The following is a 27,359-nucleotide window of genomic DNA, read 5'->3' as shown; positions in this document are numbered from 1 at the left end:
ATCAGGGCAGGATAATAATTTTCTTTCCCCCGGGAAAAGAGTTGCGATTCTCAAGGCCGCATAAAATCCCGACACATGGCCCCGAGCCCTCCACCGTCCGATCATAATCGCTTGCGTATCCAGCGGCCAGCATCCGGCGACGACCGACAGCTGAAAATGCTTTTACGGCTTATTTTTCTCTATCGAGAGAGAAATGGACACTCGTCCTGCTGCTTCAACATTCCGTTACGCGAAGCTTGTAACTCACTCTCCCTCTCTCCCTCTTCGGCTTGCATGCTCGCGTTAGGCTCTCGGATCGAAGAATAACCATCGCCGCCCGCGTCCGCCGTGAGTTCCCGCCTCCTCGCTTCTCCAACGGCGGCGCGCCGCCGCCCGCTTTCGTCTCCGTCCGTCGCGAGCGACGATCGATTCGTATTCCGGTTCGGCGAGTGTTGGGGGAGGGCGGGCGGGCGCGCGCGTCGATCTCGCTCGCGTGCTTTCGACGAGCGATGATTCCCTTCGTGCCGACCTCCGCTCGCCACCGACTTTCATGCGTTTTTTTTTTTTTTTTTGCTCTGCGTGTGCGTGTGTGGTTGCTGTTCTCTCTTTGACATGCTGGATTACTGTGCATGGCGATGAACTTGTTTTCTGCGCGTGAGTTTTCAGACGCTCTGCGCGTGCTTGCTGGTGATTTCGTTTATCTCGATCGCTGTTTGTAGGAGACGGTTCTGCTTTCTTCCTTGTGTTGATTCTGCCACGAGTAATCTGCATGTGGTATTGCGTTTTTTTTTTTTTTTTTTTGTTCTGCTTATTTTTTTTTCTTTTGCTGTGAGTAACCCGACTGTGCGCAGTTTTCACGGATATTGCAGAATCTGCACCGACTTCTTGCGTTTCCTTAGCTTTTGGAGTAGTTGGTTGGGCGCTGGGTAGTGATTTTGGTCTAGATTATGCTAGGCCTGTGGTTGGTTTTGATGAAGCATCTTAAATGGGAAAGCTTTTGGCTTCACAAGTATTCGCGAAATTGCATTTCGTGTTTTTGCTAACGGAATGAACCGGTCAACAGGGTTGCAAAGAATCTGCAAGGTGTAATTTCACCTAATGTTGATTCTGTCTCCTTTTAAGTGACTGTTCGGTTCGTCTGCATTGGGTTCTTACAGAGTTTACCATATGTAAAATGTATAAGATTAATCATTCTCTGTAGAGTAGATGCTCTTTTGGTTGTCTGCAATTTTAAAAATTAACCGATCAGCTTGGTTTGGAAGCATGTTGATGTACCTGATTTTTGTTTATGTTTCTTCAAGCTGTTTCAAAAGCCAAGATATGGCCAACTCTGGTAAAGGAGCAAGTGGGAAGCATTCAGCATTTCATGGCATTGCCCTGAATGAAAGGATTCTGACCTCAATGACTCGACGATCTGTAGCTGCTCACCCGTGGCATGACCTGGAAATCGGTATCTCTCTGAGCCTTTGGTCCTTTACTATATCGTGAACCACTTATCAGTTTTGAACGTCCAATGCTTACGTAGTTTGTCATTAGTAATAATTTTAACTCTCTATTTTCAAGTCCTGATGTTACAGTTTATTCGCTATTTGAATTGCAGGACCAGGTGCTCCAGCAGTTTTTAATTGTGTAAGTTTGGAGGAACCATCTCTCTCATGTGGATTGTAGCCATCATTTTCTAAACCATGTGAATCTCAAGAGCTCTGTCGTTGTGCAGAGTATATGGAAAACTGACAGTGTCCCTTTGTGGATTGTAATCTGCATATGATTATTTGTCTCAGCATTACATCTGCTATTTTGCTTTCTTCTTTCACCATATACATGTTGAACCCTTTGTATAGGTCGTTGAGATTAGCAAAGGTAGCAAGGTGAAGTACGAGCTTGACAAAACCACTGGTCTTATAAAGGTCCTTCCTTTTCACTGTCTGCTCCACTTGTTACAGTTTGTTCTCAGGCTTAGCAAATTTGCTTATCATGTTGCCTAGGAGTTGTACTCTATGTAACTTGCCTCATAAGTTCATTGGGTACAATATGTGGTACCATTTCTTCATTAGGGCAGGAAGATCTTTTAAAATAGATGGTGGAAGTACTGCACTTATAATGACGATGATTATCTAATTTGTTAATTAAAACAAGACGTTGAATTGAGGATTGAAGGCTCTCCTTTAGTCATGTGATCCTTAAAATAAAGTTGCATATGATGTGATTGTCACATTTGCGGAGATAGTCATCAATGGATGTCTTGCATGGAGAAAGGTTGTCCTTGATCTTTCATTTTATCGATGTCAATAGTTAATTAGCAAGCGCTAATGAGTGAAGAGAAATCTCTTTGAATCGAGGTCATGTTATTTAATCCTTAGAGAGTCAAACAACATTTGTTGGACATATCCTCTATTCTACCTGCACTTAGCTGTAGGACCACCTTGTAGATGTAGAATTTGGCCCGCTTGGGTGCAATATGTGTAATATTTCCAGTTGACATGGAAGAGCAGTGTGACTGATGCTTAAGTAAGGACAGGTTGATCGTGTTCTCTACTCTTCAGTGGTTTACCCGCACAACTATGGTTTCATCCCGCGTACAATTTGCGAAGATAGTGATCCCATGGACGTATTGGTACTGATGCAGGTAGATTATCTTTGAACACAATATTTTAATCACTTTCAAAGCTTTCTACTTCAGCTTCTTTAATCATATGAGGAATTTCGATGCTTCTTCTTACAGGAGCCCATCTTGCCTGGTTCATTCCTCCGTGCTCGGGCTATTGGATTAATGCCAATGATCGATCAGGTAATGGCTTAGTTTTAGATACATTCTGTTGCTGACGCGGTACACAATTACAAAAGCCAGAGAGGAAACGTGAGAGGAAAATTTAAATTTCATCTCTAAAATGGTGAGACCACTGAACTATATCCATCTGGCAATAATTTTGAGGTCTTATACATTGCAACGGTCTGATTCTTTTTGCAGGGTGAAAAGGATGACAAGATTATTGCTGTTTGTGCTGATGATCCTGAGTTTCGCCATTACACGGACATTAAGCAGCTTCCTCCTCATCGCCTTGCTGAGATCCGGCGTTTTTTTGAGGACTGTATCCTTTACGACAATTCAGTTCTTGAACTTTGCTTATTAGGAAGTTGTAATAGCCAGTATAATCTACTATGTCAAATTCAGTCACTTAGCTTGCTCCGTCACACTATCAAAACAACTTAGTGAACCAAATTTTTGCAGTATTTGTGAAGATGCTATAGCTATAGTTACTATTTCTTCAAGAATTCACTGTCCAGACTAATACCTTGCTGAGAGATACATGATTCCTTTACTAGTTGCGGTTGACAGACAAGAAGAATGAGAACAAGGTGGTTAACGTTGAGGACTTTCTGCCAGCTGAGTCTGCCATTGATGCCATCAAGTACTCCATGTGAGCGTTCTTCTCTCTTTAAGTGGTTTCAGATGAGTTTCTTTGGTATACTTGGGTACAGCATGCGAAGAGTCTTTTAGTCTGTTTAGGAACTAACTTGATTTTCTTTACTTTATTATCTCTTCAAATTATGGTTCCCAGGAATTGACTTATCATGTCATGTTTTTCCATAAATTGTGTCCATTTATCTTGGTAACCTTATCTGCAGGGACTTGTATGCATCTTACATTGTCGAAAGCTTGAGGCAGTGAGGAAGATGGGACGAGAGGATCAATGTTGTGTTGGGTAGTTATGGTTGAGGCCAATAGACTCCTTGCTGAATGCCCTTCTTGGCAAGTTTTAGCATTTCGAGTAAAGTTAGTCAACTCTTCTTATTCTTCTTCTGAACAGTCCTGATGCTGTAGTTTCAGCCTTTGGCATCTATCTACTCTCTAAATACTACAAGTAAAGAATCATGAGAACGACAAATTAAATTGTTCATAAGCCCATGATCGAGCATGTATCACAACCTATAAGTACAATATATCGTGGTTTCATTATATCAGTACAGATGAGTTCTACGGTCGCGAATTGTGCTTATTTCACTGGGCCGATTTGCTTTGGTAGCTACACCCTCGCTGTTTTTGCTTAGTTCACTTGGTCATGCTCTCCCGAGGACAAATCGCACTTGCTTGTCTATCTGTTTCTTTCCTTTCCATGTATAGGATAGTTGTTTTGGCCAAAACGGAGGGTGGACAGTTTGACCTAGGAAATACCCGAATCTTTTCTATTACTAAATGGGCTATTTGACTGAGCGGAAGTGTCATTATTGAAATTGTAAAGGACTGGGCTTTGATCTTAAGTACGGAATGGCGTGATATCGATACCATAAACTTTGTTTTCAAAAACAACTTTACATGTCCTGCAAGACCCTCGAATCGAATCCACCATCAATGAACTTTTCCGGAGTTTCTTCCTGGAGACTGAAGACCCTGTCATCTCTCGGCTAATTATTCCGCAGAGACTCCATTAGGTCTCGAGCTTTTTGTCCCTCCGGGACCCGCGGTGACCAAACGGATGGAGCACCAAAATGGCAGAGCAGAGTCTTTAAGAAAAGCTCTGTTGGGGAAGCACGAAGTGGGGGAGGCTGTTGGGCCAGGGCACTTTCACTGGTGTTTCTCTGCATTTGCTCTATATATTCAAATTCTTGCAAATGTAATTCGTCTTGACTACGTTTTTAAGCTATATTATGCACTTGAAAGAGCAGTAACAAATTAATTTTACTAGCGGGACAATCTAAAAATCGATCGAATAAAATTTCGCTTGATGCTTAATGTGATATCCCTACATAATTATGCTGTTTTTGATCCCATGACGGTTGTGAAATATTTGCTTTCACTCCCTTGAAAGTTCCTAGCATTTCGAACTTGTTTTGCCCCGGATCTTTTGTTCATTTTCTTTTTCTTGATTGGATTGTTTTACCCGAATTACCCATTGACAACTTGTGAGAGATTTCGAGTGGATATTACAGGTTATGTATGAAAAAAGAGCAATACTACATTTATTAATTTTGATTCACAAAATTAGTTTATTAAGTGATTTGTTAGACTCAACTTAAATTTTAAATAAGTGGTTATATTCAATAACTAATAGCAGCTTGATATATTATTTAGTAAATTAATTTTGCAAATCAGCATTAAAACTAGCCTTCTTCATAAAGAAGAAGAAGAAGAAGACACTGCTGTAATAGTAAGCTGGGATGATTAAGAATAGAAGCAACACATCATCTTTCCTTGTAGTTTTTTTTTTTTTTTCACTAAGTAGAAAATTGTGATTTTTCTCTAAGCAAAATGGTAGAAAAGGAGTATTGCAAGCCAGCCACACCTTGAGTTTCCACAAGAGTTTCAAGTTTGCAGTGAATATGTTCGATCTGAATCATAATTATAATAAATTTTTAGCAAACTTGTCGTCGTTGCACCATTAGATGCAAGTCAAGGTAAAAAGTCGAATTCATCACGTGCTCAATGTACAAGCCACCTCTATGCCATAGGCGAATTGGGATTTTATAACTCAGGTTAAAAGGACTCATAATCAACCAACCCTATCAAAATTGACCAGTACTCAATGTAGAAAATGTACCTATGTCACCAAAAATATCACTAAAGTCGGCCGCGGTCGCAACTCCACCAGGCCGACACGTGGCACAGGACGATAGGCCGTCTCCGCAGATAAAACGCGAACTTTATGCCTCGTCAGCGACGTCGCGGCCCCCTCTCCCTCTTCCCTTTCTCTCTCCTCCATTTCCTCGGTACCAACAACAGTCTCTCTCTCTCTCTCTCTCTCTCTCTCGCAGCTCGGAAAACGCCGCCGTCGCGAGCCGCCGGCGCCGCCGCTCAGCGATCCTCGATCGGAGGCCGGGGACGGAGAGGATGGGCACGCTGGGGAAAGCGATCTACTCCGTCGGGTTCTGGATCCGGGAGACCGGCCAAGCCCTCGATCGCCTCGGGTGCCGATTGCAGGGGAGCTACTACTTCCAGGAACAATGTACGTCTCTCTACCCATCGTTCCGCGCGGATATCTTTCGTTATTAGCTCTGTTCGGTGCGGAGGCGATTGGAAACGAGGATCGGTGGAGGAATTTGGGGATTCCGGAGGTGTGGTGTTGGTGGTGATATTGTTGGATTGATGGAGTGATGATTGTTTGCGGTGCTTTTTCGGGCGGCGAGTGATTGATTGAGGTTTACGAGAGTGGTTTTGCCGTCGGTTTGATGGTGCAGAGGTGAAAAAATGAGATTTTAGGTGGATCCCGCTATGAAAACCGCCCTGTTCAGTTAGTCAAGCGATGGAGGCTGGTGTAGGGTTTTGTAAATTGTTGGAAGCATGGGGTTTTCCTCTATATTCTTTCGAACTTGACTTTAGTTGGACTACAATTTGACCGCAATTGCCTACTGGAATTTATCGCAAGACATAAGGCATTAAATGGGTACTATAACAGTGAGCTTCCGTGATAGTAATTTCTTGGTGAATTCATAATTATCGTGAGCATCATGTTAATCTTCTATATTCCACAAAAAAAATGAGAGTTACTTCCAAATCAGTTGTAGAACAGTTGATATACAGCCCTCTCTCTCTCTCTCTCTCTCTCTCTCTCTCTCTCTCTCTCTCTCTCTCTCTAGTAGGTTGTACATAGTTTGCTCAATTGGCTCAAAGGCACAATGTTTCTCATCTATGCATGAATGGAAGTAGTATTATGTCCAAAAAACCTGATTGCTTCAAAGGGGAAAATCTCTCTTTTGAATGGTTGAAATTACTGATGCCATTAGACATGTTTTAGCTAGAGAAACTACAGATACTTATCTACAGTTTGGTTTCTCGGAACCTGGACAAAGCATTTTTGGGGGAATTTTAGTTAGCTATGGAGTGAAACTTACGATTTTTCGTTCCATACCAAAATCTGTTGATGACTTGAGGGGGAAAAAAAAGCCATAGCCCCTCAAGGATATGTTTGAAGAATCTGTAGGTACCTTGTATCCCTATTCTCTACAAGGTGACCAACCTCTTTTTGGTCATGATTTAGCTGAGTGATATTGTTACTACAAGCAATTTAATGAAGAGGGGTCTTGGCTGTACCGGGTCAATCTTGGTTCAAGCTATGAGGAGAGTGGCTTATCACTTGTTGACTTCTTGTCTTCTACTATTATTAATGCCAGAAAAACGACATTTCCTCATACTTTGCAGTCAAATTTTTTTGCACCTGATATTCCATCCTTTATTGAGTTTAATTCTGCAATTTGTCTTCTAGTTGTGCTATTAGCTAAATATAGACTGCCTTCAATGCATTTTTGTTACTGTATCATGTCATGCTTCAAATGCTCAAAGTTTCAGTTGGTCATGTGATAAATGCATAATTGTGCTCGCGCTTGTGCGTGTGTGCATTAAAGAAACTGCATGATCTCCTTAATAATCTTTGGAGGAGACAATTGTTTGAATTCGTTAGTGTCTTGGATATGATGAGGTTTTTAACTTGAACAACTCCACGGAGAAGTGTCTGGTATTGTCAATTTGAATTTCTTGTTTGAAATATGAGGGAATATGTCAACTATTCAAGGCTGCCTTGCTATGTAATGTGGCTAGCAACATTGGCTATTTGCTTGACACAAACCAATGTTTGTATAATGGGGGGAAGATATGTCAAGCACAATCTTGCTGTGATGGGAGTGAGGGAGGAATTTACATACTGGCACATGTTACCTGGTATAATGTGCAATTATAGAGCCAAAATAACTGTGAGGGCACTGAAATGCATCGTTTAAGGTGGTGCATTCTTTCTGTTCTTAAATTTATTTGAATCTACTTTTACATTCACACTTCTGATTTTTGTTTTTTTTATTTGGGCGCTTGCTAGGACATTCTACAATACCTTCTAAACTGTTTTGGTCCTGAAAATTAACAATGGATCTTTAGTGAAGACATAGATTAAAATAAAAAAGAGAACAGTGGATCCAAATGGTTGCTATTTTAGCTTTGTATTTCATATGTTGGCTGTATAAGAATTGGATTTCAGTCTTATACATTTACAAAGGTGAGAGGTGAGAGAGGACATTCTGTTCTTATCTTTCTTTTCTCCTTGTCCTTTTTTCCAATCACATAAAAGGTTCCATATAAATTATACCAATAGGTGTAAAAGGGCCTTCTTGCTGCCATCATTGCCTTTTTCTTGTTTTCAATTTTCATTCTCTGAAAAAACTGGTATTATAGTGCACATTAGTTTGCATAACATAGAACGTTCTCACTAGACCTGAACTGCTTAGGCTCTATTTGGTAGTCCAGACAAGGGCCAAAAATAGGATATGTGCTTAGTGGCATACTTTGGACTGGACAGACCTGGATTTGGTCAAATAAATTCGGAATAAACTATTCCGGGTTTAGGGGTGGGATAAAATTATCGCACCTAGATTGGATGACAAATTTTTCTTTTAATAACAAAAATGCGAAAAAAGAAGCATAATCATGTTAAGGAATGAACAGTGGTGCCACCATGGGGGCACCACTCACAACCACTATGCATTGGTCACCAGAGATTCTCTCTTTCTCTCTCTCTCTCTCTCTCTCTCTCTCTCGTGTCCAAATATGACCACCACAGACCACCATTGTAACATCACATGTGGTGGCCGCACCCCAAAGCCCCCCCTCCCTTCTCTCGGGGTGATGGTCACCCTCTTCATGGTAGATTTGGGTTTTTCCCCTTTTAAAGTTATTGAGATAATTTTCTTTTTTATTTATCCAATCCTAATCTAGAAAAACTGAATACAGTATTATATTCAGTTGCCCACTGAATGAGATATAGGATATAGCAAAACTTTTTTCAGATTCCTGATGTTATCCTATGTTATAATGATCCTTGTCCTGCCAACCAAACACAACATCCGTGGTTCTTTATATGATATGAAAACAGAAAAATTATAGGTGCTTTTCTTTTTAACTAATCTATCTTCTTTGTACAGTATCAAGGCATCGGACGCTCATGAACGTATTTGACAAAGCTCCTGTAATTGACAAAGATGTATTTGTGGCCCCAAGTGCATCCATCATTGGTGACATTCAGATTGGCAGAGGTTCCTCCATTTGGTATGGGTGTGTTTTGAGGGGTAAGCTGTGCCACATTGAATTTGATGATCCCTATCAAAACATTATATACTGGATGCTACTGCAATGAGGGGATGCTCTTTCTTCCGTTTATGCAATCAAGAAGTATGAGCTAATGAGTAAATTGTTGGTAGTATTTTGAACTTTCTACCACGTATTAACCAAAACAATACACATCATAAGTAACATCCTGTCTGTATTGTGCTTATCTGTTAGTTTATCAATGGCTAACAGTGTCATTATGGGTGAGATCATTTCCATGAGATCCAAGACGGATTCTGAGTTTGGTATAGATTTGTGCTTTTATAACTTATTTGTTTGCGTCTTGTCCGTATCTGCATTTGGGCTTATCTGAGGTAATTGTAGTGCCAGTGAAGAATCCATCTTGTGCTAAGTCTTAACTGTCAAGACCTTCTATATTTGCTTTTGGTTTCCTCAGCCTTGCTACTGGAACAGAGAACCATTCTATATCTAGATGCTGCTGGATCTTCTACAAGAATGAATTATTATCTGTATATATATAATCTCTTAAGAAGTTCGTCTTGTAACACGAATTGGAATTGAGAAGGAACTTGACCCTTGCAACCTGTTCTGATATTGAAAGATCTTTTTGCTGATTTATGTTCTGACATTTCTGTGTATAGGTGATGTAAACAACATTAGCATCGGAGCAGGGACCAATATACAAGACAACTCTCTTGTTCATGTGGCAAAATCAAACTTAAGTGGCAAGGTTTTGCCAACTATTATCGGAGATAATGTTACTGTAGGTGTGTCACCATTTGTTTATTCCAAACTATAATCAAATTGAATATCCAGTTGCATTATGTATATGTCATTGTGTTGATTTAGTTTGCCTTCTTCAGGTCATAGTGCTGTTTTACATGGATGTACTGTTGAGGACGAGGCATTTGTTGGTATGGGTGCCACTCTTCTTGATGGAGTCTATGTTGAGAAGCATGCCATGGTTGCTGCTGGAGCCCTTGTAAGGCAGAATACAAGAGTTCCTTGTGGAGAGGTTTGTAATATTAAGCCTGCTGATTTTTCCCCTAAAATTTGTAAATTGCTGATTTGATTGTAAATTTGAAATCCTCATTCTATCCTTTTCATGTATGTTGATGTTTTTGCTGGCATTCTTCTCCTCATCATTATCCTCCTTATGTTATGGTGCACCATTGTCGTTATTACTGATGTTTGCTAAGATTTGGATCTTTCATCTATTTTGAGTACTATAATTTGATCAACATTACACAGTTGACGTTTACAGCCAGATTTTAATCTGTCAATATGGTCAACCTTCACATGGTAATCTCTGAGGCTGACAGTGATTTTACTTTGCTCGGTTTACATTTTACCCAAAAGAAACAATGAGAAAAAAAGAAAAAAATAAACTGGATGGTGTATGAGATATAGATATTGAATTGACGAGCTGATGACCAGTGCTTTTGGTTGAGGGCAATTGCATCTGCCTGCTCTGAACCTGGCTGAAGGGAAATAGAATAATCTGGAATGAATTGCTTGTGATTTCCAACATCTCTTTTGTAGCTCGTTGCTTGCCTTCCACTATGGTGTCACTCGACTCCTAACTGCTTTACATTTTTTGACTAAAACAACTGAATCACAGGTATGGGGAGGGAATCCAGCCAAGTTCCTGAGGAAGCTCACGGAAGAAGAGATGGCTTTCATATCACAGTCAGCTGTAAATTACTCCAACTTGGCTCAGGTCCATGCCGCTGAAAATGCAAAGAGCTTTGATGAGATTGAGTTTGAGAAGGTGCTCCGCAAAAAGTTTGCTCGCCGTGATGAGGAGTATGACTCTATGCTGGGTGTTGTTCGGGAAACACCTCCAGAGCTTATCCTTCCAGATAATATTTTACAAGATAAATTGCAGAAGGCAACTTGATTACCGTCATGCTGAAGGTAATTATCTCCAGTTGAAATTTGATTTCAGAGGTATGCTGTCATCTGAAGATTAAGCGACTACACAGTTGATATCCAATAATATTTGTGGCTGGATAAGAATTCAAAGCACGATGCCTACGTGGCGTCTGGTCCTGCTTAATTTTTGAGGTCAAGCGGGCACTCATTTAACATTGACTTGGAGTGACTGTTCCTCCGATTACACGTTCAGGTATTCCACCAGATGTTTTCTAAATCTGTGTCGGACTTGTTTTCCATATGTTCTTTCATTAATAAAGAAGGTACTATTATTCCATGAAACCGACAAGTTCTAGGAAGTCGGTCATCATACTTTGCCTCGCTGATTGAATGTTGATGTTTGTGGTATAAGTTCAGGAACCTTCTTAGATCATCCTTGCGCTGGTTTAGTTTAATTCATCCAAGAATCAAAGTACTTGTCCCAAAACACTCCTAAAGACCGTGTGAGCGGTGACCGACCCAATTGACATGATAAATAAACTAGTTTTTTGTTACTCTAGTGGTTTGCAATGTCACGGAGCAGACTTTGGGAGGTTATCGGATATCTGTGGCCACTGGCCCGATATATATCGGGGTAATTCGTGACTGGTGAAATCACTGAGAACTAGTGCAGAGCTGTTGAAGTCCAGGCGATGCGATTTGGGCTGGTCATGAATTTCCTAGTATCCACGAAAGATTCCCCTGAAATCAGCGCCTGAACCGAATGTTGCTTTGTCAAACTTTCTAGCAGAAATCGTGAATCTCATTTAAGCAATTGAGGATGGTACCATTTTTTTTTTTTTTTTGGTCGAATCGAGGATGGTACCAAACACAAGAGAAGATTTTGTACTCTTCCATCAAGTATCATCTGTCTCCACGAATGGTTCTCCTGTTTTTCGCTTTGATTTTGCCTGATACGACGGTTCTCGAGAATCTCTTGATTCATTCATGGCTTAAGCAAAACGCATATGGCTTGTTTTTCGTGATGCCATGCTTATAGTAGCTAGTAAAGAAAGGTTTCCTGGATTCATGGGCATGGCGCCCACATTGCATATATATAGTCTCATTCATCAGGATGTGATATCATCAAGCAAGAGGCATTGGCTAGCCGTGCACTTACAATGGTTCGGTAAACTGTTGGAAGCAGAGAAATCAAGGCGCCAATTGAGGAAGAAATGAGAGCATCTGCTCTACTTTTTAAACGGCGTGCGCTTGTGACCTCACTGCAATCGACATCGGCCACCTCGAGAAATTTGCTGCGGTTCAACGGAAACGAGAGTTGAATGGTCGAATCCCAGAAGAAAATGAAAGTTTGATTGCTTGAAAAGTCGTTTTGAAAGATTAGAAACTTAAAATGGGTAAGTCATCAGTCGTGAGTTTGCAGACTAGGGATGTAATTAACCGAACAAAAAAGTTAAAATAAAATACTTTCTATGCTTTTAAATTGAAGAAATAATTTTATTAAAAAAAATAAATCAAATAGCTTGCCCGTCTTTTCGCAATAAGGTTGGAGGAAAACGATCAACCTAGTGAAATTCAGGAAAATTGCCTAAAAAATCTAAAATTTTAAATTATGCTAGTTAAATCTTAAACTTTTTATATTTTGCCAATTTAACTTAGCTTGCTAATTTTAGCTTGAAATCATTAAAATGACATGGGCCGTTTATGTGACATGGGAGGTGGCATTAATATGGACAAAATTTTCATAATATTTTAATATTTTTTAAAATTTTATTTAGTCTCCTTTTTTTTCCTTTCATTTTTCCTCTAGCCAAGTCGCCTTGGCAACTAGCTAGTGGCAAGGCCTAGTGAGGCCGAAGCTCGCCCCTATCAACCTTTAGCGAGGCTCGCCATTGGCGTTGGGTGAGATTGACCTTGTTGACCCTTGCCTTTGGTTGATCGTTGGTTATAGTCGAGGCTCAGTGACTAGCTAGAGGAAGAAGGGAAGGAAAAGAAAAAAAAAAATCAAAAAAAAATTATTTAAAATTATCAATGCCAGTGCCAATGGCACCATGTAGAACAATTAACATCCACGTCATGACTTTCAATCAAAATTATTTGGATGCACTCGATTAACAAAATATAAAAATATTTATGACTCATTTGGCATAATTAAAAGATTTAGGACTACATCGACAAAAACGTAATAAGTTTAGGGTTTTTTGGATAATTTTCCTGAATCAATCAATATTGCGGTTTGGATAAAACTCCATGTAAACTTTAGCAAAGAATTGGTTGACGGGAATATTTGACTATAATCTTTCTCTCAAAAATTCACTTCGACAACAACATTTGAAGTAAAAAAACATAGGTTAGACCCGTGTGGTACAAGTGCAGGAGTTCCAAGCGAACGCACGGCATGTCACGATTTGGCCAATGATTCAAAAGAATGTGACAGCATATCTGTCTTTGGTCGATGACTGACTCATGTACTCTCTTCAGGATCAATTTAAGTTGTGCGATTTTTGCTAGCCGAATAAGCTATCGAGATTTATTTATTTATTTATTGTAGGATAAAACCGCACTCCATTGTAGGACTCGCGAGTTTCGCAAGTAATCTTCTGTTACAATTCTGCAAGTTTTGTTTTCTGATCTGTAGCGTCATATCGATATCGCCCCTTCTTGCTTCAGTTTCTTGAGTTCAGCATCGACTCACCTGTAAACCTCCAGATTTCTTGCTAAGGAGAGTCTCTGATCCTATTAGCCACGAACAAAGCTCGACAACTTCAGTAAACATCCAAATCGAAGTGCCTTCCACACCTGAAATAGAAACACTGCGCCGAGTACCGCGCGGATGAACAGGTTGTTGAACATACCTAATGACATTTCACACGGGATGGTTACCAGAACTGAAGCAAATCCATGACTTTCGTATGATGCTCACTTGAGTATCAAAACTTTTTTTTTCGCTTACTTAAGCGTTGCATCAAAGTAAAATTGCTAATTTCAAAAAATCATCCCACGTGAATTTTTTTTTTCTTTGTTTTTTTCTTTTGCTGACTAGTGTCACCGGTTACTCTTGCCCTCAGTTGCAAAGGCCTTGGGCAAGGGCACAAAGGCTCTCACCTAATCTGAGCAAGGCGATGTTGCCCACAGCTGCCTACAGCTGGCAAGAGCCTTTGCAACCAAATTTGGGCGAGGGGTCCTCACCCAGGGCCTTCAAGGCCAGATCTAGATGAGGCAACCCCCTACCATTGGGTGAGGGTTTCACCCTTGACAACCCTAAAAAGGGGAAAAATAGGAAAATTACAAAATTAAAAATATTTTTAAAAAATTGTACATGTCAATGCCTACAAAGCCATGTAAGATGACCGGAATCCAAGTTGGATTTTCTGACAATGCGAATCGCCAATGGTACCCAAGTGATCGATTTTCAAATTTGCGATACTTAAGAGAGCGAAAACAAATTATGATACTCAAGTGAGTGTCGTACAAAAGTTATCTCCTTCCGATTAGGGTGCGATGGATATGCCGCTCTCTACAAAAGCCTGATCCAATAAAGGCATAAGTTTAATAGGGGCCTGCAAAAGGCATAAATAATCCCGACGCATGGTCCGATTTACGAGCGAGATGACCCCCAGCTCTAGAAGAATTTTTCAAGATCGTTAGTTCACTGGCGAAACGGACGGAGGACTAAACAAATCGCTTCTTCATTTGAATCGTTCAAGAAACAGGAAGGCGTGAGAAGGTTGAGAATGCTTCTCGGCCTGTAAAATACGAATTTAAAAACGCAACTTTGCGTACCTAACACTTGCTATTTTATGCGGCCAACGTCACATTTCTGCCCCAACACATCACACCACCGTTCTATATTCACATCTGCCTTTTGACCTTTCACTACTCATCTTTATATAATTAGAAGGCCTGTGTCTAAATCAAATCAATCTGGAGCACTGAAAGCAAAACCAGGAATCGAGTCGAGCCATGTTCAGAGCTTTCAGCACCAGAAAAGGCCACGGCAGATACGAGAAGTTAGGCCATGAGTCTGCCGCGCCTCCTGTGGAAGCCGCAGAACTGAAAAGGACTACGAGTTTGCCCGCCGGAAGGTTCGGTTCGTCTTCGGGCCCGACGCCGCAGGTAGCCTTTCCGGCCGATCCCCAGGGGAAGCCTCCCAAGAAGGTCAACAAGAGTCACCCCCTGTTTGGTCTCTTCGACGCTCGCCGCAAGAAGAAGACCACGGCGAGGCCCGATCTAGCCAGGTATCTTGAATATGTGAAGGAGGGCGGGTCGTGGGATGCGAACTTGGATAAGCCCGTGATGCATTATAGCTGAAAGGGGTTTGGTAGATTTGAGAATCTAGGAGAGCTTCATTGAAAAGCAAGCTCCTTTTCTATCTTCTCTGAAGGGTAAATTCAATGTGAATAGTCTAGTTGATTACCATGACCAAGTAGGCTTTACAAAGTCATCATAAACATCAGAAACACGATATTGCACATGTACTTTTTCGGTTTTCTGGGATGTAATAGGCAGGATCGATTCTTGTCCTGCTAGACCCTGCCGGATATTTCCGATTTGTAGTGATTTGAGGGGCTTCATACCCCACCTGTCTTGATACTTCAGATCTTAGGAATGGGGAAGTTATCTGTGCGGTGGATTCAAGGTCTCTTTCAAGAATCACGAGCTCAGGAAATGCAGGTCCTTTGATTTGGCAAGCCAAAAGGAGAGTAATTTGTCTCTTGGGATCACGGACGTTGTCCAAAAGAGATTCACCATGCATGAAACTATCTGCAGTGACTCGACATCTCAATCATATACCGTTTTCTTTCAGGGATCCGTTCATGATCTTTCATATGTATTGTCATTCTTCTGTTATTTTTTCATTCTTTGGTCATGTATGCTGAGCCCCATGGTCTCGGGCTTGGCTACAAGCGCTGGGGTCCTGGCTCCGGGAGACGAGGCCTCGACCGTGGCACCTAGTGCCGGAGCTTGGTCTTCCGGGTCAGGAACCTAGCCCTCGAGGTCCCAACCTCTGCCCTAGGGTCTCGAACCCCACTCTCGCCCGGGCCCAACCCCCCGGGTTCATATGTTGATGCCCGAGTGTCGAGTGTCTCGGCTTCGGGCGCCCGGCACTAAGATCCCGGGTTGCCAGAAGCGATGGAACGAAGTAATATAAATTGGGTTTTTCATGTCTTGAATGATCCAATTCCACATCCAACCAAACAACAACCCGAGGGAATGGCTAGTGGCTTAATTAAAAAAGAGAAAAAATAAAATAAATGATTTCTGAACATTGATTCAATATACAATGTGATTTTTAAAATTTTAATTTATTCAATGCGATCTCTTAATTTTATCTCAATATATATTGTCATCTCTGAAACTTTAAAATTGTTCAATATAACCCTTGAACGTTTGGTAAATATTCAATTTAGTCCCTAAATTATATAATACTGAATATATACCAAAAGTTCAAGAAGTATATTAAAAAAATTTAAAAATTAAAGGACGGCATTACATCTTCCATATATCATATTAAGAGAACCATGTTGTTCATGAAAATTGTGTTATTATCTCTAGAAAAGAAGGCCAAAGTCCAGCATGGCAAGGAACCACTCAGGACAGGCAGAGGTCCATTCTTTATTTTGAAAATGTTTTCTGTTTTGTCGTTTTTACGAAAGTGTCGAAGAAAGAAGAAATTATAGGAGATGATTACAAATGGACGGTGAGGTGATACTCCCAGATCTGAATAAGCTTTTTCCAGCTTAAGTGGATCCGAAGTCAACAATAGCGACCTGGGCATTGACCTTTTTTTCTTTTTATGCAATGATACCTACCCCAAATAAGAATATGCGAAACAAATGGTTAGGTAATTTCTGTATACTTCGCAATCACGCATACATAAAATACTTATAGATTTTACAATATAACTATTTAAGATAACAATATATTGCTATACAAATTACAATCAACTAAGGATATGTAACACAATAATCAATCTGATATGTATGGAGATATAGGAAAAATAAGAAAAATCTCCTATATATCTTTTAATTTTATCTAATAATACCCATCGTTTTGTTCTTTTTCCTACATCATGGTTAGTAAAGGTAAATAAATTAACTTCAGAAATTGTTCAAAATACTGACCGTGTTGGCAATATAGTTCGACGCTGTGCTCAACCATCTTGGTTTCTTCTCGTCGGTTTCTTTGATTGATAAAAAATTTGATTGGGCTAAGCGGGCCTGGGAGAACTCCAAAGAGAAAATTGTTTGCATAGACCACACATTTTGTCCTTTAGGTCGCTATCCTCCTTGTTGAATAATAAGAAAATTGTGTGGAATGATAGTTTGTGATTCAGCTTCATCATTACAAAGCTTCAATCTGTCCATTTTCCCTTCACATAAGTTGAAAGTACAAACTAATTGGAAACAGTAATAGAATTTAAATTTTTTTTTTTTAAAAAAACTAATATTTATACTAAAATAGACTCTTGAACATGTATTTCTTTCACAAATAAAAGTCTAAAACTTTGGTAAATGAACATAATAGAGGACAATTTTCCTAAATATGTAAATATCTCTCAAAATTCATAATTTAAAGTAGCGGTGAACATGATTCTAGGGTAGAACCAAATTGGTAACTAGTGGAAACAGTTTGGTTCTAGGTTCCATTGTACCTTGGCCCAGTTCACGGTTTCAATTTTTAGGAATCGTCGGTCGCTAGTTCGACCTCGCCTCGGGAGAATTGGACCAAGAATGAGAAACCAAACTGAGGAAATTAAGAAAACCCTAAAAGAAAGTCTTTTGTTTTTCCTCATAAGAACTTAGATGTGCTTAATTCTTACCCAAAAAAAAAAAAAACTTAGATGTGCTTAACTATAGAGGGATCCATACTAATCTTTACAGCAATCTATAAGAATCAATGCGCGTGAGGTCATTGTATTTGAAATAGGGGTTACTTTTAGGGAGAGGTCTAATTCTCTACTAACAGTCACTTAAAAAGTTCAAAAAAAGGAGTTAGACTAAGATCTAACATAAAAGGTTTTAAGATATTAGTGACTACATAAAGAGACATTAAAGTTTTATCACACTAATATTTCAAGACCATTTGATCTATTCTAGTTTCATATCTTGAAAACAAACATATAACATTGATGTCTTGTTGGAATTCACATTATTTTATGTCATTAATAGACTGAGATAAATTACCCTTCAATATGTTATGGTGAAAATACGCAATGACGAGTATCATGCTATAACAAAATTTCACATCACACTTAATTTATTAAAGGTAGATTTGTTGTGCCCATTAAGATAGATTGGAATCCATGGACCTTATGCTCTGTAGGATCGTAAATATGGTGATTAATATGGTGATGATCTTCATTGGAGATTGGTGATCCCATGTTAATATGTATGGCAATAATTTAGATTTTAATCTCTCACTTGCTTTAATAATATGAAAGCCTTCCATTTATATATTGTTATTGTTGTGTACATGTGAAGTTAATGTATCAAGATAACATGTCGACGATGGAGGTGGAGGTACATGAAGAGATGAGACTCTGATCACATGAGAGGGATGTAGATGATTGAGGATTAAAATTCTATAATTTAGGTTTTATGTTATGTGTTTTTAAATTTTATTGTTTATATAATTTTATGTGTTCATCTTTTATGGATTTTTTTTCTACTAACAAATGAGAAATGTTCATTTTTGTTATTGTATTTATTTTCATTTTGCTTAACTAAAAAAATGAAAAAAAAAAATTGAACCTATTAAACCTCGGAACCGATCTTGGAACCTATGACAGGATAGGAGATCGGTTTGAGATTTCAAGGTATGCAGAGTTCAAAAAAAAAAAAAGGAGGAACCTACTCTACCAGGTAAGTTCCATGCGGTACTTGTAAGAGACCTGAAAATGTTCATCCCTAATTCAAAAGATCATTTAATGTGATATTGATATATAAGCAACGTAAAATGATAAATTAATGAGACTTAACTTTGGGGAAGTTCTGTTGAGGAATTAGGTGCAAAGCTCGCTTGAGGATTTTTTCTAGATTATTAATAAGAATTTAAACCTTATTGCGTAGATTATAATTACATGCACACCTTATTTAAATCCTTGTCCCATTTTTTATAGGAATATCCATATATTATCCTGTCTAAATATATTCAATCAAGAGACGTGCAGACTCTGCTCGTTTAATACCGTCAACGAAAACAACACTAATTAATGACGACGACAATAGTAATCATAGTATAAAAAATTGCTGAACGACCTTTCAAAAAAGTATGATGAAAATAATATGAAAAGCAAAAATTCTACTTATGTCATTAAAAGCATCAGACAAAATGGGATGTCTGTACCGAATATGTGCAAAGTAAGTTTCGTTACGCTATATACACAATGGCACTGGAAAATTGCACGATTGGTCTCAACCCTATTTCGTTACATTCGATTGAGTCGCAAATTCATTAAATTAAACCAATTTAATCCTAAATCTTTAAAGAAAAATGCAATCGAAGTCCTCTCAATCTAGTCTCGACTAATTATCTGACGTGGGAGTCCAGTTAATTGCCAACTACCCTACATGCATCAACAAAGTATGACGTGGACTGATATTTAACGAAATGAGATGTTTTTGCTTAGCCGAATGGTGTTATTTCTCGCTCTTGGTCGAGCAACTAGAGCCCAAAATCAGCCCCAATACCCAAATCAATCCTTCTTTATGCCCTAAAGGCGTGAATAGTAATCAATCTATTCTGAAAATCAACTTTTTGCCAGAAATAAAATTTTTATTTTTATTTTCCGAACAAATTTCTGACCAAAAAATCGCATTTAATAATGATACAAAAATTATGTTCTCACAACAAAAATTCATTTGATAACGATGCAAAACAAGCGCTTAGCAGCGGCGGGTAAGTGATCGGCTAGTAATGAGGGCTAACAATGAAAATACTTTTTATTTTTTATTTCTATTCTAGAAATAGAATAATATAAAATTTTTACTTCTCATATTCGTTCTAAATCTATTTCTAACTAAAAATTTATTCTATAATTAAAAAAATGAAATTACGTTATCAAATGGATTTTTATTCCAAATTTGTAAGAAAAAAAAAAAGTAAAATAGAATTGTTATTATGTGAATCCTAATTTGTTGAGAAACCAAATTTCGATAATGGGGAGAAATTAGCAAAGTCGTCGTAATCGATGACAGTGATTCCTCTAGCTGACGACAATAATTTATGCTTTAACCACTTTGTGCGGCCTGAAATTTCCTCGTAGAAACAGTAAGTACGAAGGAGAATCGGTAAAGAAATCTTAACTGCCGAGATACAACCTTAAACTGTCCAAAAGTCAACCTTCGATCATGCGTCATAGAGGTTGATTCCATATTTTAGAATTCTCTTGCCTCTTTGTCAACATTAGCAGGTACATCATTAAATATGGATGTGTTTAAGGATCTTTGCCTTGACTATCATCCAATTGAAAAAAACAAAAACAAAAAAAAACAGAGTAAAAATCTCGCCCATCAATCGAAAAAATCTTTAATTTTTATGCATTGCAATATTCGGATAAAAATTATGAGAAACATACAAAAAGTTACGGCCTGTTACCATCCAAAAGTCCGTCCCTAAAAAATTCATAAAATTGTCCCACGGCAGCATCCAAGACAAGTTGCCCGCGACATTAGACATGGCCTTTTTCACGTTTTCTTCCCACCCAAAAAGTCGTACCTTCATCCCCCTTTTTTTCTCTCGAAAATTATTATGTGACCGGAATTAAGTACTCGTTATTTTCAATTTCCGCCACAAACTTTTGATAAGCGTGTGAACTGTGTACGTCCACTTTAATCACGTGTTGATTAATTTAATTGAATTTGGGCAGATGAGTTGGGCGATTGGACCTCAACATTGAAAATTAAAAAGGTTTAGTTGAAGGGTCGTAGGCATGTGGGTGTTAGACAAAGCTTTTTCTTCTTTTTGTTCTTTAGACAAAGCGTTGAATTTGCAAGAAATCTCTGCATGCGTCTAAGTTCTCCTTTGTTCATGATTGGGAGCTGAAATGGTTACGAAAAAACGGCATGGATGATCCCTGAATTTTGGTTTGATGTTTGAAGAATTTGGAGAAATGCTTAATTGTCCAAATTAGAGTTTATATTTGGGGCAAAGCATGTAGACTACGTCATATAGACTATTCATACTAATTGAGCATGCCAGTGAGTCTCATCGATCGAAGATATTGATAAAATATGACCACATTGAATTCTGGCTATCCAAATATGAGTTTGCAATTAAGTGATCAAAGTGACACTTAAGTGAGAAAAAAAAAAAGACTTTTGATTTTAAAGTGAGTATTGTACGAAATTTTTTGCAGTTATAATATCCTTATACTTGGCTATATGTATTCAATCAAGAAACATGCAAACTCAGACTTTTAACACCGTTGATGATAACAACACCAATAGTGATGATGACAACAATAATCATAGTATAAAAAAAATGCGGAACGAACTTTCGAAAAATAATGATGACAATAATATCATAAGCAAATATTCTACTTATATCATTATATTCATTGGACAAAATGGGATGTCTACACCGAATATGTGCAAAACTAAGTTTCATTGTGACACCGAAAAATTACACCATCAATTGTAAACCTATTGTGCCGAATTTGATCGAGTTGCAAACCTTTAAATCGGACCAATTTAATCCTAAATCTTTGAGGAAAAGTGTAATAAAATCATCTTAGTCTAGTCTTACCCAATTATCTGATGTGGGAGTCTAATTATCGCTAACTATCCCGCGTGTAACAGCGAGAGCATGTCGTGAATTGATATTTAATGAAACGGCACGTTTTTCTTAGCTGAACAGCGTTATTTCTCGGTCATGGTCGAGCAACTAGAGCCCGAAACCAGCCCCAAATGCCCCAAATCCGCAAATCAATCCTTCTTGGCACCCTATTTTTCAGAGAAACCTATTTTAACCGTGACATCAAAATCCATGAATACATTAGCAAAGCAATCAATGACAATGATTCGTCCAATCGACGCTAGTTGTTTATACTTTTACTATTGCGGCCTGAAAATTCCTCTATAAACAGCAAAGACAAGCTAAAACGGGGAAGAAGACATCATAACTGCCGAGCATCGCCTCTAACCGTTCGAAAGTCAACTTAGGATCATGCATCAGAGATGTCGATACCATATTATAGAATTCTCTAGCCTCTTTGTTAACATTGGCAGGGCAGGTACATCATTAAATATGGACGTGTTTAAGGAGCTTTGGAGAACGATTCCTCACTCCCTTGACAATCATCTAATAAAAAAGAGACTAATAATCTCGCCCATCGATAGTAGTTTTTTTTATTTATTTAATTTTATGATGTTTAACATAAAAATTATGAGAAACATATAAAAATTATGACCTGTTAGGGTGCGCATGGATTTGTTTCTCGTTCTTTTTTGTTCCCTGGGAACGAAAAAAAAAGTGTTTGTTAGGAGGAGCAGTTTTGAACAAAAGAACACGTTTGGTAACGTTTGGTCGGGAATAAAAATGAACGAAACACGTTTGGTAAATTTTATTATTTTTTGTTTCTTTTAATTTTTTAAACATTTTTTTTATTTTTTATTTTTCCTTTCTTTTTATTTTTCTTTTCTTCGGCCGGTCGCCGGAGGCCGGCGACCGGCCGACGGGGGCGGCCTCGCCCGGCCACGGCGAGGCCGAGCCGGCCGTGGTTGGGCGAGGCCGAGCCTCGACGGCCGGTCGCCGGCCGGCTGCCGGCCGGTCGCCGACCATGGTCGAGGCGGCGGCGACAAAAAATGAAAAAGAAGAAAAAAAGAAGAGAAGAAGAAGAGAGAGAAGAGTGATTTTTGTTCTTTTGTTCCTTCCGGTAAGTGTTTCTTTCGGGAGAAACAACTTTTTTTGTTTCTTTTTTTCTGTTTCTATTTCGTTCCCGAAAACAAAAAAAAAAAAAAAAGCAACCAAACGCGTTTACATTCCTTTTTGTTCCCCGGGAACACTTTCCGTACAGAAGTGTGCCGGAAACACTTTTTGGAGTGTTTCCATGCACACCCTTACTATCCAAAGGTCCGCTCTTAAAAAAAATTCCTAAAATTATCTTATTGAATGTAGGGCAACACTAAGCGCACGCTGTTTATGACGTTAGACATTTGCCTTTTTGACATTTTCTTCCCGACTTAAAAAGTCGTACCTTCATCCCCTTTTTTATCCTATCGAAAATTATTATGTGGACGGAATCATGCACTCGTTAAATTCCATTTCCACCACATGTTTTTGATCCGTACGCTAATTGTGTATGGCTTTAATGGCGTGTTGCTTAATTTTGGACCTTGACGTTCACATTGAAAATTCAAAAAGGTTTGGTTGAAGTGTCAAAGGCACGTGGTTGTTGGACAAAGCTTTTTTTTTTTTTTTGTGTTCTTTAGACGAAGCGTTGAATTTGCAAGAAACGTGCGCGTTCGTCTAAGTTCTCCATCATTCACGATCGGGAGCTGAAATGGGTAGGGAAAAAGGACATTAGTAGTCCCTTAATTTTGACTCAATGTGCATTATCGTCCATGAATTTTTAATTTATTCAATATAGTTCATGAATGTCGTCCACAAACTTTTCTTTTATTAAATACGATTCCTAAACTTTTAGTACACGATCAAGTTAGTTCCTAGACTACATAAAAATGTTCGATGTTATAATTTATGAGATTAAATTGAATATGTATCAAAAGCTCAAACATTGCACATTAAATTAAAGTTTGTGAATTTAATTTTTTTTTAAGGATAACATTGTAGATTAAATTAAAGCTCAAGTAAAATTTGCGTCATTATCCTCAATGGGAAGTCGTGAACATGTAGTGTGCAAATCAAGGAAAATAAGTCTGAATGGAAAATGGGGACTGGAATATAAGGGCATTTCGTGAAGGGAGGGACGTGCAAAACTCCAAAGACTATTATCTGTTGATTTAATTTCAATTCCAGTCTATGTATTTTGTGTCAATGTAATCTCATAGCACTTAGATTCACATATTTGTCACCTCTTTCAAGCTCCATTCGAGCACTTTCTACTCAAGTGTAGAGGTTGCGGAGCAATCCCAATCGCTCTGCAATCATCTAAGGGTCGGATCGTCTCGATTCTCATTGAGTTTCGTCACCATCTCTTCTAGCATGCTTGCGGAGGTTGATGTTTCTTAGTAGTACAATGACAAAAAGACAATAAAATATGTGCTAGATTAAATTTGGATCATCGAAAACGAGGACCTTATATAGGTCCCACATGAATTTCATTAAATTTAATGATCTAATTCCTAAAAAAAAATTCCATGAGAGGAAAAATAAAAATTATCCATAGAGTGAACTAGATTGTCAACCTTGAATTCCCTCGTCAGTGTATAGAAATTTCAAAATACAGAAATAAAAAAAAATTCAAACTATTCTCACTTTAATTAGACACGAGAGGCAATCATCTACGATTGAAGTTTCCTAATCAACAATTGGCAAAACTACAAAGAACATGAGAGCACTTTATTGAAAGGGAAAGGATGAGACAGCAATTACTATTCCGGTATCAAATTAAGAAACTGAATATTCAGTTAGGCTAAATTAAATTAGTATTGGAAACTGAAAAAAGAAAAGAAAAAGAGTCAAGTCTAAATTATATTTGGTCGAACTAAAAATAAATATTTGACAAAAAAAAAGGAACTAAAAATAAACCGGATGGGCAAAACTTGAGTTGCTAAGGCCCCCTGTTTGGCAACGTGCCAAAACAGTGATGATTCGATTTTTGTTTCCTGCACCGCCGGGACGAGAATCGCGTTTGGTAAAATTTTTGTTCCCAAGAACAAATTTGTTCCCAGAATCAGTTTGGGAGTAGATTTGAGAATAAAAAAAAAGTTGATTCTGCGTCCGAGAATCAAAAAAAGAATCAACACAATAAAACTCTTCTTCTTTCCTTCTGCCATCCCGTGACCGTCGCCCGTCGCCGTGCTCGCCGCCCCTCCGCCGCCGGCCGCCGGTTCGCGAGCTCGCCCGGCCGGGCGAGGTCCGCGAGCTCACCCGCCCGGCGAAGCCCGCCGTCCACCGGTGAGGCTCGGCCCAGCTCGCCCGGCCCGCCGTGGCTCGGCCGACGAGGGCCGGCCTGAGGGCCGGCGACGCTCTAGTGAGGTCGCGGCCCTTGTCCGCCGGTCACTGGTCCGGCGACCCGGCCACAAGAAGAAGAAGAAAAATAGGAGAAAAAGGAAAAAAAAAAAGGAAAAGGTAAAAAGGTTTTTTTTTTAAAAAAAAGAGAGTAAAAAGTAGAAAAAATTATTTAAAAATTTTAAAAATAATTTGGACAGAATCAATTAATATGTTATCAAACACAATTCTATTCCGAATCAGAAATTTTAGACGATTCCAAACACGTTTTACTCGAGAATCGGTTCAGGAACGAATAAAAATAATCATTTCTTGTCGAATTAGTTCCGGGGAACGAGAATCGTTACCAAACGCACCCTAAGCTGAACTGAAAACTAAAGGAAATATTCAGTCTTGAGCACAAATTGATGTGTAGCCCCACAAAGAATCGAAATTGAAATTAAATCAAACACTAATTCCAACATATCAAGAAAGGAACCGAACTTTCGAATTAAATTCTAGACCGAGTTAAATTTGGAATGAGGAATCCAATGTATGTTCGTAGTGAATGCAAGTAAAATCGAGCTAAACACCACAACTGCAAAATGAAAAAAAAGAAAAGAAAAAAGAAGCGAATCTTATAACAGGAATTAAACTAAACTTCTAAAATGATAAAGTTTTATTGTTTTCCAAGCTGATAATAATCAAAGAAATTCCCAATTTAAAAAGTTTACCGTAGGTTCGACATATCAAGATTGTCCATTGTATAGTATATGCCATAAAAAAAAAGGACTTAAGTCTATTTGGTCAAAATTGCAAAGGATTACAATAATTCATTATCATTTTTTTTATCAATCTAATTCTTTTAAGCTACTATGAAAATGAGCATTTTCTTACAAGATTCCCCCCTAGGGCACAACATGCTGAGGACATTTAGTTGCGATTGTACCGAGTCAGCTTTGATTGAGCGATCCACGTTAAGAAACTTGAAATCGAGTTCGCCAATCTAGTCGACTAGCCATAACATGTTATCAATGGGAGACATATGACTAAATAACACCACACGCTCTTTTCGAAGGTAGATCGGCACGTCGTATTCTCCTCTCACAAATGATAGTACATGCGAGTAAAGACATTAATGAGTGTTTAGAAATCTAGATTTATTTCGCCTGATCGAAGTTTTTTTATTTATTTAATTTTAGTCGGTCCTCCTCTAATCTTACTCTAATATTCACTTTCAGACTTTTGCTTTGTCTCATTATAGGGCATGAGAGTTAAAACCCACTTCTGAAATGAAATCATCCCCACTTTAATCTCCTCTGAAAAGATGGCCCTCACCTTCCCCTTCCAAGTTGGAAGTTAAGGGCGCGTTTGGTTGTGTTTGTTTAAAATTGTTCCAGGAAGAAATAGAAAAAAGTGTTTACATTAGGGAACAATTTTTGAACAAAAATACGCGTTTGGTAAACTTGTTCCGGGAATAAAAATAAAACAGAAAACATGTTTGGTAAATTTGGATAATTTTTTATTTCTTTTATTTTTTCTATTTTTTTCTTATTTTTCCTTTTTTTTTTTTTTTTTTCATTTTTTTCTTCTTTTGGGCTCGGCCGTCACGCCAAGGCCTTGGCCGGCGACCGTGCGGCGAGGGGCCGAGCTCGCCCGGCGGGGGCGGGCGCGGCCTCGCCGGGCCACCGCCCGGCGAGGCCGAGGCTCGCCGGCCACCGCCAGGCGAGGCCGAGGCTCGCCGGCCGTTGGGCGGCTCGGCCTCGCCGCTGGGCGAGCTCGAGGCCGGATCCGGGCGAGATCGAGCTCGCCCGGAGCCGGCGCGAGGTCGGCCTCGCCTTGATCCGGCGAGGCCGAGCTCGCCCGGCGGGCGGGCGAGGCCGGCCTCGCGGATCTCGGGCGAGATCGAGCTCACCCGGGCCGGCGTGAGGTCGGCCTCGCCATGGCCGGGCGAGCTCGAGCTCGCCCGATCCGGCGAGGCCGACCTCGCCCGGCCGGCGAGCCTCGGCCTCGCCGTGGTGGGCGAGGCCGCCGACCCTCGTCGGTCTGGGTCGCCATGAAGCCATGAGGCCGCACGAGCGGCCAAAAGAAAGAAGAACAAGAAAATAAGAGAAAAAAAGAAAAAGAAAAAAAAAAAAGTGTTTCTCATTTGTGTTAAAAGAAACACAAAATTTGTGTTTCGTTTACCGTTTCTTTTTTTTTTTGTTCAAAGGAACAAAAAAAACAAAAACGCACACAAACGCGTTTCTGTTCCTTTTTTGTTCCCAGGAACAAAAAAACAGAAATTTCTGTTCCTGGGAACAGAAACACCGGTCAGCCAAACAGGCCCTAATTGGGGGAACAA

At 39.3% G+C, this 27,359-nt stretch overlaps 3 protein-coding genes across 5 annotated transcripts; all 3 read left to right on the top strand.

Moving 5' to 3' along the window:
- The first annotated feature begins 108 nt into the window (after positions 1-108).
- On the top strand, positions 109-3,958 carry LOC104419721 (soluble inorganic pyrophosphatase PPA1). 3 transcript variants are annotated; one of them, XM_010031472.3, is made up of 9 exons: positions 109-238; positions 1,281-1,429; positions 1,580-1,608; positions 1,821-1,886; positions 2,498-2,605; positions 2,702-2,767; positions 2,948-3,068; positions 3,317-3,398; positions 3,607-3,958. In XM_010031472.3, the coding sequence occupies exons 2-9, from the start codon at positions 1,300-1,302 to the stop codon at positions 3,647-3,649; spliced, it is 645 nt and encodes a 214-aa protein (XP_010029774.2). In that variant the 5' UTR covers positions 109-238; positions 1,281-1,299; the 3' UTR covers positions 3,650-3,958. The 3 variants fall into 3 exon arrangements, with proteins under 3 accessions (XP_010029774.2, XP_010029772.2, XP_039158185.1); XM_010031470.3 differs by having other exon boundaries at positions 176-327; XM_039302251.1 differs by having other exon boundaries at positions 194-327; positions 1,293-1,429.
- Positions 3,959-5,651: 1,693 nt separating this feature from the next.
- Positions 5,652-11,270, top strand: LOC104419720 (gamma carbonic anhydrase 1, mitochondrial). The gene is made up of 5 exons (XM_010031468.3): positions 5,652-5,921; positions 8,881-9,024; positions 9,667-9,792; positions 9,889-10,040; positions 10,647-11,270. The coding sequence occupies exons 1-5, from the start codon at positions 5,807-5,809 to the stop codon at positions 10,923-10,925; spliced, it is 816 nt and encodes a 271-aa protein (XP_010029770.1). The 5' UTR covers positions 5,652-5,806; the 3' UTR covers positions 10,926-11,270.
- Positions 11,271-14,763: 3,493 nt separating this feature from the next.
- LOC104419719 lies at positions 14,764-15,706 on the top strand. The gene has a single exon (XM_010031467.3). The coding sequence runs from the start codon at positions 14,864-14,866 to the stop codon at positions 15,209-15,211; it is 348 nt and encodes a 115-aa protein (XP_010029769.2). The 5' UTR covers positions 14,764-14,863; the 3' UTR covers positions 15,212-15,706.
- The last annotated feature ends 11,653 nt before the right edge of the window (positions 15,707-27,359 follow it).

The sequence above is a fragment of the Eucalyptus grandis genome, chromosome 9, assembly GCF_016545825.1.
Source record: "Eucalyptus grandis isolate ANBG69807.140 chromosome 9, ASM1654582v1, whole genome shotgun sequence".
Taxonomy (NCBI): Eukaryota; Viridiplantae; Streptophyta; class Magnoliopsida; order Myrtales; family Myrtaceae; genus Eucalyptus; species Eucalyptus grandis.
The sequence above is the reverse complement of the archived record's forward strand: the minus strand, read 5'-3'. Positions and strand labels throughout refer to the sequence as shown.